Here is a 17,960-nt window from a genome sequence, read left to right as displayed (position 1 = left end):
TTCACTTAAAGGACAACACAGCGATGCTGGTGGAATAATGTACCAACAATCATCACATAGCCATAATATTACATACAACAATTAAAAAACATTCTCCAACAACATGCCACATATACAGAACAACAACAGTGTCAGATAGTGAAGGTGCATATTTGATTCCTTATTAGAAACACTTGAAATACATTTAGAAATATCTACTGTACATTCGGCGCAGTTATAAAAATAACGACCATTTGAACACCTTCTAAGGTAATAACTTCATCAACAAAAACAAATGCATTAAAAATATAGAGATTGAGTATGATTTTTAAGTGATGTGAATTGTTATGATACATGTTAGATGTGAACCTTGATTAAATTAAAGAATAATACAATGATAGACATTAACGACACTTGGATCCATTTATTTTGTAACGTTACAGATTATCAGAATATCATGATCAAAACGCAAACAACATACTGTAGACATTTCTATGATTTATAAATGTATTTAATCCTTCATGCTTATAGGCCTATTTTATTATGATGGTAACTATTGTATAAATGACGGCATGTGACGGGAAAAGAAACGGGGTTCCGGTAATCTCGCGTAGTTGGCGAAATGTGTACTGAACGGAAGCCGCCATAGGTCAATTTCAGTCGGCGTGCTCATTTGAACAAGAAGAACCGCTACGAAGCACGGCAGAAGAGCGGCCTAGTACTGATTATTCAACTTTCAAGTCAATATTGTACGTATAGTATTGGTACGCTTGTGCTTTGACAAACTATTTCAGATATATTACATCGATCAGACCGCCTCATCGGGTAAGGTGTTCTGATAAAGCGAATATCAAAACAAGTGTCCGTTATATAGCATTAGCCTGGCTAGTAGCATTAGCGTTGTCAGTCAAACTCTATGCTCAGAGGGTTTAGCGGCTAACGCCAGCTTGCAAAACGTGTTCACCAAGTTTGTGCCTAATGTTGCCTGCAAGTGTTGTGTTAACGGCGGTAGCTTACATTTCCACTCAGATCTTATCTTTTTCTAAAAGGATGAGTTGGTCCAGGGCTTCATTTAGCTAGCAGATGGCGGTATTTGACTATTTCTATGCCGGACGGGCACATTGTGACCACCCTGCATGGACCTGCCCCGTCGACCAGGCCTGAGCAAGAAGGGCAACTTTTGGTAGCATCGGGTCAACTGTAAATTGACATTTCGGATAGTGCGTAACCAACCAATAATTTAATCGATCATTCGGGTTATTATGGTAGAAAAACTAGTAAGTGCAGTCCAATGTAACTAGTTAAGGTAAACCACACGGACTGCTAGCTTAGAACCGGGAAGGCGGCCCTGCTACATGGCTATGCTAACTTGTTCCCCGACAACTTTTCTCGCACTCTGACCGACAGCAGCTGAACGCGACCCTCGGTTTAATCGCGAGCCTCGAGCCCACGTGCTGCACAGCACGGTTTTGAAATATAAACGAGCAGTATTGAGACACAAAGCATTTCTGAAACTTAGACCTACAGACCGGGTGGCGTGGGGGTAGGATTAACTTGGAGCGGTTAAGCTGGGTCACAGAGATTTTAGCTGTCGTGTTGTCTAATGTCCTCGTTTTTGTGCCGCAAGCCGATTTCCATTTACAATTATAGGTATTTGTATTCAGGGATTCAAAGGCCAAGCGAGTTATATCCCCCTCAAATTACCTCTACCAAACTCTAGTGGCCCCCCGTCCACCTTGAACCTACACCATGTGCACCTTCAACTTCCTGCTTGCAGTCTTTAGCTTATGCACTTTCTTCCTCAACTATTTTGTACATGGGTTAATTAGATACAAAAATAACAGTAGGTGGTGTCTGCAGTGGCTTTATATAACGTTTAATTTTTAAAGCAGTGAGTAAGTAGTATATTGCAGTGACTGGTTTAAAAAAAAGGCTCAGTGTAGGACCTTTGCTAAGGCCCTACCAAACCTAATGGGTACCAAAGATATCTTAGACTTTAGATAAATCCTATGATACAAGTTAATCAAGATGCGCTATAAGTTCTGTTGATAAGTTGAAAGGATTATTTGCCTTAAGAATCTTGAATTAAGCAGATGTAAGTTTTTACTTCATCCAGTGGAGCTAAATGTTGAAGCTTTTGTTCAAAAATTGTCTTTTCCTGACCATATATATGCATGTGGACTTTGGAGATGATGCATCATAATCTGACATCTGACTTCCAGTGATGGTGTTTGTATTCATACTGTCTGATCCAGAGCCCACTTGCTTACCTATTTGTCCTTAGTTTCACTTTGTAAAATATAAAAATTGCAGAGGGAAAAACTGGAAAACATATAGAACAGAATTAATACGTGGATTCATTATTGTGTTTTTCAGGATGGAGTGGCAGCCAGATGAGCAGGGACTTCAGCAGGTCCTCCAACTGCTCAAAGACTCACAGTCACCCAACACAGTCACACAGAGAGCTGTTCAACAAGTATCCTACTGCAGTGTAATTGGAGGGTGTGAATAGTACAGCTAATGGATTACATTTTATTAAACTGTGTCCCTCTGAATGACATGCATTATTTTATACTAGTACCAAATACACACGTATTTTAACCTGTACCATGTTTACTTCATTAATACTGTAATGTTCTCAAGTTTTAAAGTTGAAGACTCTTCTCTAGTTGCCCAAAGTGGAGAATTGCTTAATTTGGAAGCTCAAAGTGATATGGTCCTTAACTGCCCTGCTAGAAACTTGAACAACTCAACCAGTTCCCTGACTTCAACAACTATCTCATCTTTGTCCTTACGCGACTCAAAACTGAAGGTGAGTAAAGTTTTCCTCTTAGCCATATACAACACACCCAGATCATTATAATTGAAGGTGCTGCTACACTACCATACACTTAAAAGCTTAACATACCGTGTGTCGCACAGGGAGATAACATTGTGTATGGTGAGCTCAACATATGTGTGGTTTATCTTCTCATCAGCTGGCGAACAGTGGAGCTGAGCCAAATGATAATGCAACTTTAGAATCCATCTAGATCAACATAATAAATATGTTAAATAAAGGTCTTTGTTTACAGTTAGAAAGTGATGTATAGTTACAGGCTGAAAGTACTTTGTCTAGAGTCATCCTAATTGGTACCGCACACCTATATTGGTTAGTGCGATACATTTGAGCAGTTAAAAAAACACTCTTAGAACATGTAAAACTTGTATTCCTCAAGTTTTTTATTCTTTTTTTTTTTTTTGTCTGTTCCTCAGACGAGCCGACTCGCTCCCTCAGCGGTCTGATACTGAAGAACAATGTTAAGGCCCACTACCAGAACTTCCCCCCAACTGTTGCTGACTTTATCAAGCAGGAATGTCTCAACAACATCGGCGACCCCTCGCCGCTCATTCGTGCCACCATCGGTGAGTTGGTGTGTTTTGTGGGGGCGTTGTGTGGGAGTTTGGTGTGAAAGCTGTTCTCCATCACAAATTATCTCTGTGGGCTAGCTTTTCATCCACACACCCGATACACCCACTCCTCCCCCACTTTCCTTCTGTTACCCTCTGAAGATGATGCATAAAATGACCTGATTGCCAGTGAAGGTATTTGTATTCATACTGTCTGATCCAGAGCTGCTGCAAAGGTGACTGTTTGTGGTCCTGTTAATTATAGATCAGTCTGAAGTCTGTCCTCTTTCTTGGTCCTTTAGGCATCCTGATCACTACGATCGCCTCAAAGGGAGAGCTACAAACATGGCCGGAGCTGCTGCCCCAGCTCTGCAACTTGCTCAACTCGGAGGACTACAACACCTGCGAGGTCCTTATTCTTTGTTTTTTGTGCTCCCTGTTCAAAAAGTGTAATAATGAACTGACTTGTATTATAATTATTGATATTCAGCAAAATAAGTTTTTAAACAAGATTAAATATAATAAAACTAAAACAAATAGCTTTACTTTCTTAATTTCTTTTCAATAAAAACATTCCCTTCCCATCACTTTTAAACGGCAATATACTAACAGCCAGACAAAAAAAAAGTACATGGAAAATTAAATGTCAAGTCATTTGAGTCACCAAGTCACAAGTCTTTAACTTCCATGTCCTCATGTCATTTTCTGTAAAGAAATGGCAAACATTCCAAAATGTATTACTTTTGAATTGTACTTAGATAATTTATATTGAAAGCCTCACGAAAAAATTTTTAGATGACAAAATTTCTGTTTTATTAGTTGCATTTGATTCTATTATGATTCAGCTGTCAATGATTCGTATGCAAATTGATTCATCTTAGTGTATGGTATCCTCAATGATCTGTGTTACTGCACATGGCTACTTTTTCATCATTCAAATTTAATTCAGAAAATCTTTCCGATAATCAGACCACAGCAGTCTAGTAAAAGCTGCATCTTTTCAATACATAAACATTACAAACAAGTGTTGTTTCCTAAAAATATGCAACCAGTATCTGGATATGATGAAACACCCAGCTCATTGATACAAAATGATACATTTTGTTCCTAATATTTCTGATCCAGATATCATGTGCCTCATGCTACTTTGGATGTTGAGCGCATTAATGCAGGTTTATATGCGTACCTTTACAGAAAATGGTATGCATGTCATAATTGAGAAATTTCCACGACAATCAATTTCAGTTTTATTAGTTACATTTGTAGTGGATGTACAAATATCCATAATGAGAAAGATTGACTGCATTTGTGACTAAAATCATTTCTTTACACATTTGGCTGAAAAGCGAAATCAGCACAGTGCATTCAGTACTTTTGCTAAGGTGTATTTTCTGATGCAGTTTCATTCTCTCCTGTGTCCCTGTATGTTTTGCGTTTTGATTTGACAGCCTCTCTGTGTATGTCCGTGTCTCAGGGCTCGTTTGGAGCACTGCAGAAGATCTGTGAGGACTCGTCGGAGCTGCTGGACAGCGACGCTCTGAACAGACCCCTCAACATTATGATCCCCAAATTCCTTCAGTTCTTCAAGCACTGCAGTCCCAAGATTAGGTACCAGAGAGAAAGCAACTCATTTCTGCTTGTTTTTGTGTCATTACCATCTGGATGTGATGCATAGTAACATCTGACTGACTGTGAAGGTGTTTGTATTCATACTGTCTGATCCAGATATTCACTATACCCCCCCTCGCTGATAAGTTACAATAATACTAATAATAGGATTCAGTTAAAATAATTTGACATTTTAAAAGTTTATTGAATGTGTAACAGAATAATTTATTTTCAGAAAAACTTATTTACAAACTTATTTTACAATGTTTTCATTATAATTAGAGAATCCAACAGTTTCCCCTGTATTAACAAAAACACATTTTATTTAACACTAAAACACCTCTGTAGTTGACTGTTCCTGTCTTCCTCGCAGGTCCCATGCCATAGCCTGTGTGAACCAGTTCATCATTGGCAGAGCCCAGGCTCTGATGGACAACATTGACACCTTTATAGAGGTGAGCTGTGTGTTTTGAATAGCAGATGAACAAAAGTTGTTTTTGTCCACCCATTTTCTTCTTCATCCCAGTCCTGCTTTTTCCTCCCCATTATAAATCATTTTCGTATTGTTTCTCCTTTCCCCTACTAGAGCCTGTTTGCGCTGGCAGCAGATGAGGACTCAGAGGTTCGAAAGAACGTGTGTCGAGCCCTGGTTATGTTACTGGAGGTCCGCATCGACCGCCTCATCCCCCACATGCACAGCATCATACAGGTAAGTGTTGGACAACCCCCCCAATCAGCTGTGGAGCTCTTGTACATTCACATGTTTAAATGTGGGAGAGTATTTATACCACATTTCACCCGATGCATCTGGAAATGATGAAACACCCAGCTCATTGATTTACAATGATACCTATAAGTTCCTATATTCTGATCCAGATATGAATCTTTGCTGCACTGTTGCCCTACAGTTTTTCTTTCAATCCCAACTTATTCTTTGATACTGTGTCTTAATCATATTTTTTCCTCCTCTCCTGCAGTACATGCTGCAGAGAACCCAGGACCCCGATGAGAATGTGGCTCTGGAGGCCTGTGAGTTTTGGCTGACTTTAGCAGAGCAACCCATCTGTAAGGAGATGCTGTCCGGACACCTGGTGCAGTGAGTACTATGTTAATTACGTTTAAAATATGGTGGAAGATTTAAAAGTTTACTTTTATTATACATTCTTTTCTAAACACAACAGTTTGATCATTCAATACAGAATCAACCCCTTCATATTAGCTCATACGTGGAATTTGTTGGCTGTTTCACTAAGTCTCCTCTCTCCCTTTAAAAATAGACTGACACCTATCTTGGTAAATGGGATGAAGTATTCAGAGATAGACATCATACTATTGAAGGTGAGCTCTCATTTTGGTCTTAACACTTTCTATTAATTTAGAAAAACTCCTTTATCTCAAAAAGTATATATCATGAAATGGCTGAAGTCAAATGTGTGCGCGTGTGTTTGTGTCTCCAGGGTGATGTTGAGGAGGACGAGGCTGTTCCAGATAGTGATCAGGACATCAAGCCTCGTTTCCACAAGTCGCGAACTGTCACCTTGCAACACGAAGGAGGGGAGGGTGAGGAGGGTGAGGACATTGAGGAAGACGATGACGATGATGACGACACACTATCTGACTGGAACCTGCGTAAGTGATGGAGAAATGCAGTTAGAGACTTTTTCCAAAATCTGTAAAGGGGCATTCTGGTGACTTTGTAGACTGTTTTTTTTATCAATTATTTATGTCTGAATCCACCTAGTCTCCTTTGCGTTTCATCCCCAGTCTTCCATGCTCCTCTGCAGGTTGCACATGACGATTGTAATTGGGCTTTTCTTTTTTTGATGCAGGAAAGTGTTCAGCTGCAGCACTGGACGTGCTGGCCAACGTGTTCCGTGATGAGCTGCTTCCCCACCTCCTGCCGCTCCTGAAAGGCCTGCTCTTCCACCCTGACTGGGTAATAAAGGAGTCCGGCATCCTCGTCCTGGGGGCAATAGCTGAGGGTAAGACTAGTAATAAGTCTGTGGTGTCTGTGGCAACTCTAATTCTGTCAGAGATGCCAAAACTTGGCTTTATTTGATCCTTGTTATGACTGAATTGTTTAATTGTCTGTTCACTGGCACAGACCACCCCTTTAAAAATATTGCACTACAGGGTCATAAAAGCTGAATAGATGCACTAAAATCTGAGTATCATTTCTGCAGATCCCTACCCGCACCTGAGCAAATGTTTCCACTTCAGGAATAAACGGTCTAGGGTGAAGCCAGACACTTGGTACAGATGTTGTTGTTGGACAGTGCAAAGAGGCCATAATGAGCCATCTGGAGTGACCACTTTGTATTCCACTGACCCACTTAAAATTTAGGCGGATGTAACCTAATTGGGCTAAATTTAGTAAGTGTTGCTCTTTCTAAAGCCTGTCCACACATTTTCGTTCAGCCATCTGACGAGTGCTTCTGTTTAAGTATACCCAGCACCCTTTGTATTTTTTAGTCCCTTGCACGCTTAGCACACGTTGACTGCCTCGCTAACATGCACAGCATCATCCATGTAAGTGTTGGACAGCAGCCCAATCAGCTGTGGGCCTCCTGTACAACCATGCTATTAGATGTGGGAGAACGTTTAAACTATGTTTATATTTTATTTCACTCCACTCAGAATTAGGTGGACTTTTAAGCCCATCTCACATCTGGAAATGATGAAACACCCAGCTCATTGATTTACAATGATACCTTTAGTTCCTATATTCTGATCCAGATTTGCTGCGGCTGTGTTGCTATGCTGTTGTACAAACAGTGACATATTTCAATTGCAACTAATCCCGTTAACTTCCTTTCCCCTTCTCTCTCCGTGCCTCAGGCTGCATGCAGGGCATGGTGCCCTACCTTCCAGAGCTGATCCCCCACCTCATCCAGTGTCTATGTGACAAAAAGGCCCTGGTGCGCTCCATTGCCTGCTGGACCCTGAGTCGCTATGCACATTGGGTGGTCTCCCAGCCTCCCGACTCCTACCTCAAACCCCTTATGACAGAGCTTCTTAAGCGCATCCTGGACGGCAATAAGAGAGTGCAGGAGGCTGCCTGCAGGTGAGAAGCTTCATATTCCTCCTACTTTTCCTATGGATATGATGAAAATCCCAGCTCATTGATTTACAATGATACATTTTGTTCCCAAATTGTTTTCTGATCCACATCCATCCAGCTTGTGTCAGTACTGGAATATCACAACCATATTTAGGTAAAATACTGATGTCTTCATGTGCTCCATTTTTTTTTCTTAGTGCGTTTGCCACTCTGGAGGAGGAGGCGTGCACAGAGCTCGTCCCCTACCTGAGCTTTATCCTGGACACGCTGGTGTTTGCCTTCGGGAAGTACCAGCATAAGAATCTCCTAATTCTCTACGATGCTATAGGAACTCTGGCAGACTCAGTGGGTCACCACCTCAATCAGCCTGTAAGCACCTGTGAAATTTTGAAGTGTACTCCCTGTTACCCCTATTAGCTTTAACTAATATAATTATTTTTTGGAATTCACTATGCCCAGAGTATGATAAGATGATACTCTTATTACTCAGATGGATGATGAACTTCTCATCTAACTCGCCAAAAAAGACCTTTTGTGTAAAAAAAAAAATTTAAAAAAACCTGATTGTATCAATTTACTAGAGTTGTAAATCTTCACTGGCCTCACGATTCTATTATGATTTAGCAGTCAATGATTCGTATGCAAAACAATTCTCGATTCATCTTGGTGTATGGTATCCTCAATGATCTGTATTACTGCACATGGCTACTTTTTCATCATTCAAATTTAAAATTGAATTCAGAAAGTCACAGCAGACCAAGTCAAATCAGAGCACAGCAGTCTACGAAGAAAAAGCTGCATCTTTTCAATTCATAAACATTACAAACAAGTTTACTAAAAATACGCAACCAGTATCTGGATATGATGAAACACCCAGCTCATTGATACAAAATGATACATTTTGTTCCTAATATTTCTGATCCAGATATCACGTGCCTCATGCTACTTTGGATGTTGAGCGCATTAATGCAGGTTTATATGCGTACCTTTACAGAAAATGGTCTGCATGTCATAATTGAGAAATTTCCACGACAATCAACTTACAATTTTCTTTTTCTCAGGAGTACATTCAGAAGTTGATGCCCCCCCTTATTGCCAAGTGGAACGAGCTGAAGGACGAAGACAAGGACCTCTTTCCACTTTTAGAGGTGAGAAGTTCATTTTTAAAGTACTTGTCCCAAACTTGTCCCACAGGAGGTACATTTTCCTAGCACATTGACCCAAGTTGTGTTTGTGTTTTTTTTTTTTTTGTTTTTTTTTTACATAATTCCTGTGTTGTTTACTAAAAATAAGTAACCAGTATCTGGATATGATGAAACACCCAGCTCATTGACACAAAATGATACATTTTGTTCCTAATATTTTCTGATCCAGATATCACGTGCCTCATGCTACTTGGGATGTTGAGTGCTTAAATGCAGGTCAATGTGCGTACCTTTATGGAAAGTGGTCTGCAGGTCTTTGCAAAACAGACTGCCTTTTGGGTCTCCCTTAGCCTTTAAATGTGGTTGTTGGAACTTGACTGAACATCTTCTAGACAAAATAGTTGTCTGTAGCTGTACATGTACACAAATGTAATTCTTTCATATCGAAACAACAGAGGAAAGAATTACGCTTGCTTTAAGGATTCTCTCCCATCAAAAAACAATGACGTATGGTTGCTGACTGCTTTTGTGGCATTTATTCAGACAGTCCCAGAAAACGGCGTGTCTGTGTTGCTAAAAGTCATGTTTGTTTCCTCTAGTGTCTGTCGTCAGTAGCTACCGCCTTGCAGAGTGGGTTCCTGCCTTACTGTGAGCCTGTCTATCAGCGCTGTGTCACACTAGTACAGAAGACACTAGCTCAGGCAATGGTGAGGAAGCAAACGCACACAAAATAAATATGTTGTGTATTTAGCGATCCTTCTTAAGTAAAGAAGTGACGTGTGTCTGTTCTGTTTGTACAGATGTACAACCAGCATCCAGACCAGTATGAGGCTCCTGACAAGGATTTTATGATTGTGGCCTTGGACCTGCTGAGCGGCCTGGCTGAGGGTTTGGGAGGTCATGTGGAACAGCTAGTGTCCCGCTCTAACATCATGACACTGCTTTTCCAGTGCATGCAGGTATGAAGGGAATGGGTTTTGCAGTTTCTTTCCATATTTTTATGGATGTTACATATTTACTGTGCAAGTATAACATTAAGGGGTGTGGTTTGTGTTGCAGGATACGATGCCTGAGGTGAGACAAAGCTCCTTCGCTCTGCTGGGCGATCTAACCAAGGCATGCTTCCTCCATGTTAAACCCTGCATTGGTGAGTGCGTGTTATCAGAGCGCTGAGTAACTCTGTCACAGGGATATTGAATTACATCACCTGTCCACTACTCTCTGAGTATCAGGGAGCACCCGGCACTGACTAATACCTGTTGTAGCCATAGATGGTTCAATGTTTTTGACATTAGGGATTACAGAGCGTGTGCATGTGCAAGTGATTTGATGGCACTGTTTGTATTGTAACCAGTCCATGTCCATGTCCTTTTCCCAGCTGAGTTTATGCCAATCCTGGGGCTCAACCTAAACCCAGAGTTTATCTCAGTGTGTAACAATGCTACCTGGGCCATTGGAGAGATCTCCATGCAAATGGGTGAGTGTTTTTACTTTATTTTTTTAAAAGAAATTTTTGGACTCACTGAAAACAAGTGCTGAGTATCTGGATATGATGAAACACCCAGCTCATTGACACAAAATGATACATTTTGTTCCTAATAATTTCTGATCCAGATGTTGCACACCTCATTCTGCTGTAGGGGGCACAGTTGCTTGCATGCAGGTTTTTATGGTGGATGATCATGTGTGATGAAGTGTAACAAATGCCAACTGATCTGCAAGTCGGTGCAAAACGCACTGCATTTGTCTTTCCACTTGACGTTAATTGGGATTCTTGGATCTAGGTAGGGCGTTTTTCTAGTTTTCTCCTGCTGTAACGGTTGTCTCTGGCTGTAGACATGTACACACCTTGAGACCACAATATGCTATTAGGATTTTGGCAGAATTCGCCTGATTGTGAAAGAGTTTCATACAGTGTGCTGTTCCCCCATATTCTGTTGTAATACTTGTGCCTTTGGACGTAACAACAAAAGCCATTATGCTTGCGCATAGTGTGAACGTGTGTGCGTGCGTGCGTGCATGCATGCATGCATGCCTGGCAAGCCATTGTCCATGATCTGATCAGTCTAGTGACACTCTGTGATCTCCTTACAGGCACAAGTGTCAAGCAGCAAACAAGGAATTGTCCTGGTGAGCGTATCTTTAAGACCAAAGACTGCAATATGAAAAGAGAATTAATTTCGAGATGTTGAGACATGCCTCCTTTTTGCCCAGATGACAGGTGCACCCCTGAAATAAACTGTCTGAGCCAGGAGTAAAACAGTCAAACAGCAGTTACCATCTAGGCATCACAATGGCAACCTTTGATCACAGCTGGGGAAACTGATATAGCTTCAACACTTATTGCAGTTTGATACACACAAGCACACACACGCACACAGTCCTATTTATAGTAAATTGACTCTTTCCCAATTTTCCAATTATTCATACTCAATTTATAGCCAGCAATGCAGTTTGGCTCCCAGCTCACACTATATGTTGCTTCTTTCACCCCTTTTCCCACTATTTGTGACTCTTAATACTCCTTTAGCTACTTTTTCATACAAAATTAAGCCAACTATGCAGTTTAACTTGCTGCCATTTGTCAAGGAATGCAGTATAGCTCCAAGCTCGCATACATTTTGCATCCTTCATCCCTTTTCTCACTTTTACAACTCTCAATACTCCTTTGGCTAATTCTTCATACAAAACTACGCCAACTATGCAGTTTAACTTGCTGCCATTTGTCAAGGAATGCAGTATAGCTCCAAGCTCGCATACATTTCGCATCCTTCATCCCTTTGCTCACTTTTACAACTCTGAATACTCGTTTGGCTACTGCTTCATACATAGTAAAGCCAACTATGCAGTTTAGCTCCCAGCCATCATTCATACTCCTCCAGCCCTTTCTTTGTACAAGGTTAACCCAAGTTTGTAGCTTATCCTCTTTACACTTGTCTAACTATTTGTGCTCTTAAGCCTCAAAATGTTCCACATTCTTCATACACTAGTTTCTTTCAACTTTTAAATTATCCTCCTCCTTCAACCCTCTCTGTCCATTGAAGGCAAAATGAAATGGCAGAAAAAAACTTTTAAGAATTGGTTATTGCTCATTCATTTTCTGTATCATTTCTCTGTACTCCTCTTACTGGTTGAAAGTGGGCGGCTGTTTCTGATTCCTGATTTGCATCAAGTTCTAACATTTTATTTTGTCATGACACATCCACACTGCAAGTGGCACATTTTCCTCAGATATTTGATGTTGTGCTCGCTCTGTGTTGTGTGTGTCTATAGGTGCAGAGATGCAGCCTTATGTAGGCATGGTTCTGCCACACCTGGTGGAGATCATCAATAGACCAAACACACCCAAGACACTGCTGGAAAACACAGGTACACATGGTCACACATGCACAGAATACATTTGGGATTATGTGTTTAAAACATTGTAAGCATTTGTTGGTCATGTTGGGAGGGTGATGGTGAATTTGTTTTATCTTCCTCTGCAGCCATTACGATTGGTAGACTGGGTTATGTCTGTCCCCAGGAAGTGGCACCACAGCTGCAGCAATTCATTAGACCATGGTGAGTCACATGTATGAACCTTACAATTTGAATATCTAGACGAGACCTTTGGCAACTGAATTGATGACTGAATACTTTTCCACTTTTGTCTCTTTTTCTCAGGTGCACATCGCTGAGGAACATCCGAGATAATGAGGAGAAGGACTCAGCCTTCCGGGGAATCTGTGTGATGATTGGCGTCAACCCTGCAGGAGTGGTTCAGGTGAGGTTATATGCTTTAAAGCTGTTATGGGATACAGGGGTTAGAGAGGGAGCTCTACCTCACCGTGTAGTGAAGTAACAAGTCATCTCTGTTCCTCTATCCAGGACTTCATTTTCTTCTGTGATGCTGTGGCCTCCTGGGTCAACCCCAAGGATGACCTGAGGGACATGTTTTATAAGGTGAGTCCCTCATCAGAAGTATTTCCACATCACTGATTCGATCTTGTCAAACACATTGATCTGATGGATGGCCCTTTGGTTATTTTAGATGACTAGTATTATTAAAATGTTCCCTCTCCAAGTGTAGTTCTGGCTCACCACACTCTGTGATGATCACTAATCAGACATTCGAAATCTGATTTCATGGTGTGGATGATTTTTGAGTCTGAGAAGTGTGGATAGAGCTTTTTGTCTGGGGAGGGACAGCAGGTGTTCCTAAAAACTAACTGGGAAATAATACATTGTATTGCTGAATATTATTAGGTAGTGTTGTAATTTGCCAATATGCAGCAAACTTTAGGTAATTTAGACATCAATGGTTTGTATAGTAAAGCACTCCATCATAGTTCATGAGATACTTACATCATTATATGGTGTTTGGTTTGCATGTATAATCTCAATCTTAGAATAATTAGTAATTATAGCTGTCAGATAAATGTACTGGAAGTAAAGGAAGAATATAATAATACTGGAGTGCAAGTACTTAAAATTTTAGTTAGGTATGACTTGCACTTGTACCTAAAGTACTTGAATTAATGTACTGTCTGCCACTGGCTAGTGGCTACCTACATTTGTTTGTAGGGTTGCAGGTTTTGTTAAAAAACAATAACAAAAAAACAGCCAGGTTCACAACTAGTAGTGAGTTGTAGTTCCACCATGTGGAAACTGGTTGTAGATGTTATCAGATTTCAGGCTAACGTTGGCACCCCTGTCCTGCTTGTTAGACTTGGAAGTTTATGCTCCAGCAACCTCAGCCAACATTACCCAAGATAGTGTTGCATCCTCCAAACATATTTGTCAGACGCAGAGTTTTCGGTAAACTTATTGAGCTTAATGTAACAGGTACTGGGCTGCAGCACCCATACGCAGCTATATGTGTCTTGAAAAGCAGGAGAAGGATGACACAAGGAGACGTGGCTTGCTTTGTCTGAGTCTTCTGCAGTTAGGAAAATAGCAGTACATTCGCTCCTGACTTCACTCCTCAGGGAAAACCCTTTGCTCTTGCTCTCTACTGTCACAACCTGCTATATGAACTGCACTATTTTGGTCCAGGAAACCACATTACTCATAGAAAAATAACTTTCTTCAAGTAAGAGACAATACAGGCATTATATCAAATTATGAAACACAGTAAAACCAAATATTTACACTCACAAATGTGGGCGCACATCAGTGGGCATCACACTAACGTTATCTGAATTAGCTACCTAACCTACGGCTAATATACTGTTGGCAAGAGTTGTTATTTCAGCCCGTGTATTGACAGTCAACAGCTAGAAATGAGAATCCCACGGTTTAAGAAATTGCTAGATATTTTGGGTAGTGACGGTACTCCTGGCAGGTGTAGCAGCAATAACTAAGAGGGTGTGTTTAGCTAACCGTCAATTGCTTTGTTGAGGTTATTCGGCCTTCGTGATGGTTTTTCTGTTTTTCCTTCCAAGATCTTGCATGGCTTCAAGGACCAGGTTGGGGAAGAGAACTGGCAGCAGTTCTCGGAGCAGTTTCCTCCTCTGTTGAAGGAGCGCCTGTCGGCCTGCTACGGCGTCTAACCCAACCATCCCCTGGTCCACACAGGACACCAACCTGTTAGGTATGTACAGCAAACCTCTCAACAACCTACCCCCCAGACCACCTTCTGGAAATGATGAAACTCCCAGCTCATTGATAAGCAGTGATACATTTTGCTCCCAAATTCATTTTCTGATCCAGAATGACACTTTTCACCAACGATACTTCCTTTTGACCCCTGAACCATTCATACTAGTTCTACTATTACCAGGTGTTCATATGTTGTTTTTGTAAAATCCTCTTTCTCTGTTCCTCTTTTTCTTCTCCGCAGGTTAATGTAGGGGAGGGTTACTGGGGAACTCATTGCACTGCCCAGATTGTGGGAAGAAACGAGCGCTGGAGGGATGAGACTGGCCTTGATCCTCCACTCAGCGGATGGCCCCCTTTCCCCCCGCGCCCTGTGTGTCTCTGTGAGGGAGGGTGGGAGGAGGGTGGTGGGTGTGGGAGGGTAAACTGGGGATATACATATACCTCTCGGATTAAACGCCTCACTAAATCCAACACACTCAAAAGTGTCTTTCGCCAACAGCACCGCAGGGAACCCTAGGTAGGCGAGGACAAAATTAGGGGCTGGCTTTGACCTCCCTGCGTTGATTTAATTATTCTGTTAAGATAGGAGACAGCTGGGAGGGGAGGGGGGTGTCAGATAGGTACATATAAAGGAATTATCTGAACCAGCATAGGGTGCCACAGTCCCAAATACCACAATGCACGTAGTCCGTAGAATGACTTGCACATGTTGATGTGTTTAAACAGGCTCGTGCCAGAGGCTAAACAAAAAAGAGACGCTTTTACTATGTAACTGCAGGAAATGTGCACAAATCTTTTGCACCTTTTACGGCGAAATTGCAAAAACCATTTCGTGTGCATATACATGGGTCTTATTCTCTTTTCACCTGTACATTTTAGCTGAATTTAATTTCCTTCCTCTTCCCGTGGTTGCTGAAGTCCTCTTGATTCATAGGTTTCTTTTTTCCCCCTCACTGGAGGCCAAAAAAAGATGCAGTAGGTCTGTCCTCTAAGGTTTTACCACCGCAGTACCAAGTTATTGCATGGCATATGATCACCTCTTAAGTGACGCATGTTTGAGTGAATGTCTGTCGTGTTGCTCACTTGATTTATTACGCGAATTGTCAGCATGGGGAGGCTGCCATAATTTGAAGCAGTCAGTGCTTGGTTCTTTTGTCCTCCCATTCATACATATTGTCTAATCAATGTCCCTATAGTTTAATAGAGGCTGTGTGTGTGTGAAGACCAACTATAGGTAGATTAATACAGGAATCGACTCATGTCAGATTGGAGAATCACTCACTGCAACAAGCGTTCAAATACTGTAGGCAAGTTGAGAATCCTCTTTGCTGCTGCTGCTTCGTTTTAGAGTATTTGCAAAACGGACTTAATGAGAGCGATAAGACATCAACAAGAATGAATTGGTTCTTACTGATATAAATGCACTTTTTTCTTTTGTAAGAAATTTAGAATTTCAAATGTAAGACACAGTAATAATATACTGATCTTGAGATATAGTTTTTTTGATAAGTGATTTTAGGACTGTTAATGGCTTGCTAAAGTAAGCATAATGATGATAATGTTAAGCAATGGTAAAATGACTAGGGTAAGACTTGAGGCCTCTTAACATAGTTTTATAATGTAGCTCCTAAAATGGATTGAATAGGATTTAAGAGGAGGGAGACATCTGAATTACAGTATTTTGGATCCATGTCCCAGTGCACCTGTCAATCCATATCTGTTATCTTTTTCATCAATGCTTTTTTGTTAAATGATGGCTGCTTGAGCCATCAAGGCTTCTCCTTGTCATAAACATTGCATGCTTTTCAATAAGTCTTGCTCCTTTTTTTTATAGTCGTTTTATATTGGGTCCGTTTGGAGGGATCTACCTTATAAGAGCTTTGTCAAAGGCAATGCAATTCACTGCTGGACTAATAAGGTACTTCTCCAGCTTATGATCAAACTAGTGATTGCTGTTGCCATATATTCACCCGTCGATACTGTGTAGGATATGCCTGGGAATACACTGACTCCTAGTCCTAATTGTTCTCCCTTGACACTGGTTAGCTTACGTGAGAGAGTGGTGGTCTTTATCCAGCTTTATCTGTTAGTCATTGTCCATAGTGGACGGTTGTAATTGAAGTGTGTATGGCTGTTTGCCTGTTGGTGTTTTACTATTAAGGTGTGTACGCGAGTACTGCTTAGATGTAACTTTGCACCAGCCCTTCGATAAAGTAATGTCCAGGCCATCACTTGAGTTGTGCCTGACTTGATGTGGCCACTGGAAGTATCAACATTTACCTGAGAAATCTCCTGAGATAAAGACTGCAACTAATGGGGAAAGAACAAAAACTATTCCTTCCTCATAACATTTTCCTGAATATCAGCTCACATCAGTAGATTATGTATTTTATAGAGTAAGAATTGATGTGTGGTTTTTCCTCAACCAGTGTCACATGGAGTTTTTGTAGCACAAGTGTTGCTGATGTGTGCAAGCATTTAGACATGAAGTGCTCACTCATTGATTACAGGCTGGTCTAGTTCAGCCTGCATAACATGAACATTCAGAAGAATGCAGCTCCTGAACCACAAAGAATTTAGTTTCACCACTTCTTGCTATGTTGTGATTCACTGAGCTATATACAGAAAGTAAATTTAAATGCAGGTTGTCCACAGGTAATTTTTTTTATTTTTTATTTTTATGCTCATGTGAACGTTTTGTTTATTTATTTTGTTTTTATTTGATTTAGTTTTTTTATTTTATATTTTTTTGTGCTTCAATGCACAAATTGTTTTGGACTTTAAAAGTTTTTTTTTTTTTTTTTTTTTTCCTTTTTATTCTTTTTATTTAAAGAATGATTTGTTTTCGTTGTTTTATAGCGGACCATTTGATAATGTCAAATTTGATATTGTGGTTGGACTGAAGGAGAGTCAGTGCTTGGTGCATACCTTAGGGAAGAATGTGGAAAACTAATTCATAACTTTGTTTCAATCTGATATCAAAGCTGGCAATTGAATTTGATGTAGTACCTTTTTTTTTTGCTCAACTGTGGTGCAGGTGGGATGTTATCGGATGTATCCCTTTTTATTTAATTTTTGTGAATAGGGGAAAATAAATTTTTTTTCTATTAAGCTTCGTGTCAGTACATTTTTTGTGTCCAACGCATCTTTTTAAATGGTTTCAGGACTACCTCTCTGATAGACCACAGTGTCGAATG

General features: G+C 40.6%; 1 protein-coding gene across 2 annotated transcripts; it reads left to right on the top strand.

Annotated features, from left to right (window-relative positions):
- Positions 1-621: 621 nt before the first annotated feature.
- Positions 622-15,142, top strand: LOC311268288 (transportin-2-like). Of its 2 annotated transcripts, none has more exons than XM_084371841.1 (25): positions 622-728; positions 2,356-2,455; positions 2,716-2,791; positions 3,235-3,384; positions 3,672-3,778; positions 4,844-4,977; positions 5,351-5,432; positions 5,564-5,686; positions 5,955-6,073; positions 6,255-6,315; positions 6,435-6,606; positions 6,807-6,959; positions 7,816-8,041; positions 8,236-8,407; positions 9,100-9,186; positions 9,783-9,890; positions 9,984-10,142; positions 10,243-10,330; positions 10,562-10,660; positions 12,457-12,552; positions 12,669-12,744; positions 12,847-12,946; positions 13,051-13,125; positions 14,607-14,755; positions 15,005-15,142. In XM_084371841.1, the coding sequence occupies exons 2-24, from the start codon at positions 2,357-2,359 to the stop codon at positions 14,712-14,714; spliced, it is 2,670 nt and encodes an 889-aa protein (XP_084227967.1). In that variant the 5' UTR covers positions 622-728; position 2,356; the 3' UTR covers positions 14,715-14,755; positions 15,005-15,142. The 2 variants fall into 2 exon arrangements, with proteins under 2 accessions (XP_084227967.1, XP_084227968.1); XM_084371842.1 differs by having other exon boundaries at positions 703-804.
- Positions 15,143-17,960: the final 2,818 nt, after the last annotated feature.

Source organism: Pagrus pagrus (genome assembly GCF_965226575.1).
Source record: "Pagrus pagrus genome assembly, chromosome: 13".
Lineage (NCBI taxonomy): Eukaryota > Metazoa > Chordata > Actinopteri > Spariformes > Sparidae > Pagrus > Pagrus pagrus.
Note: the sequence above shows the minus strand (reverse complement) of the source record. Positions and strands in the feature narration are given on the sequence as shown.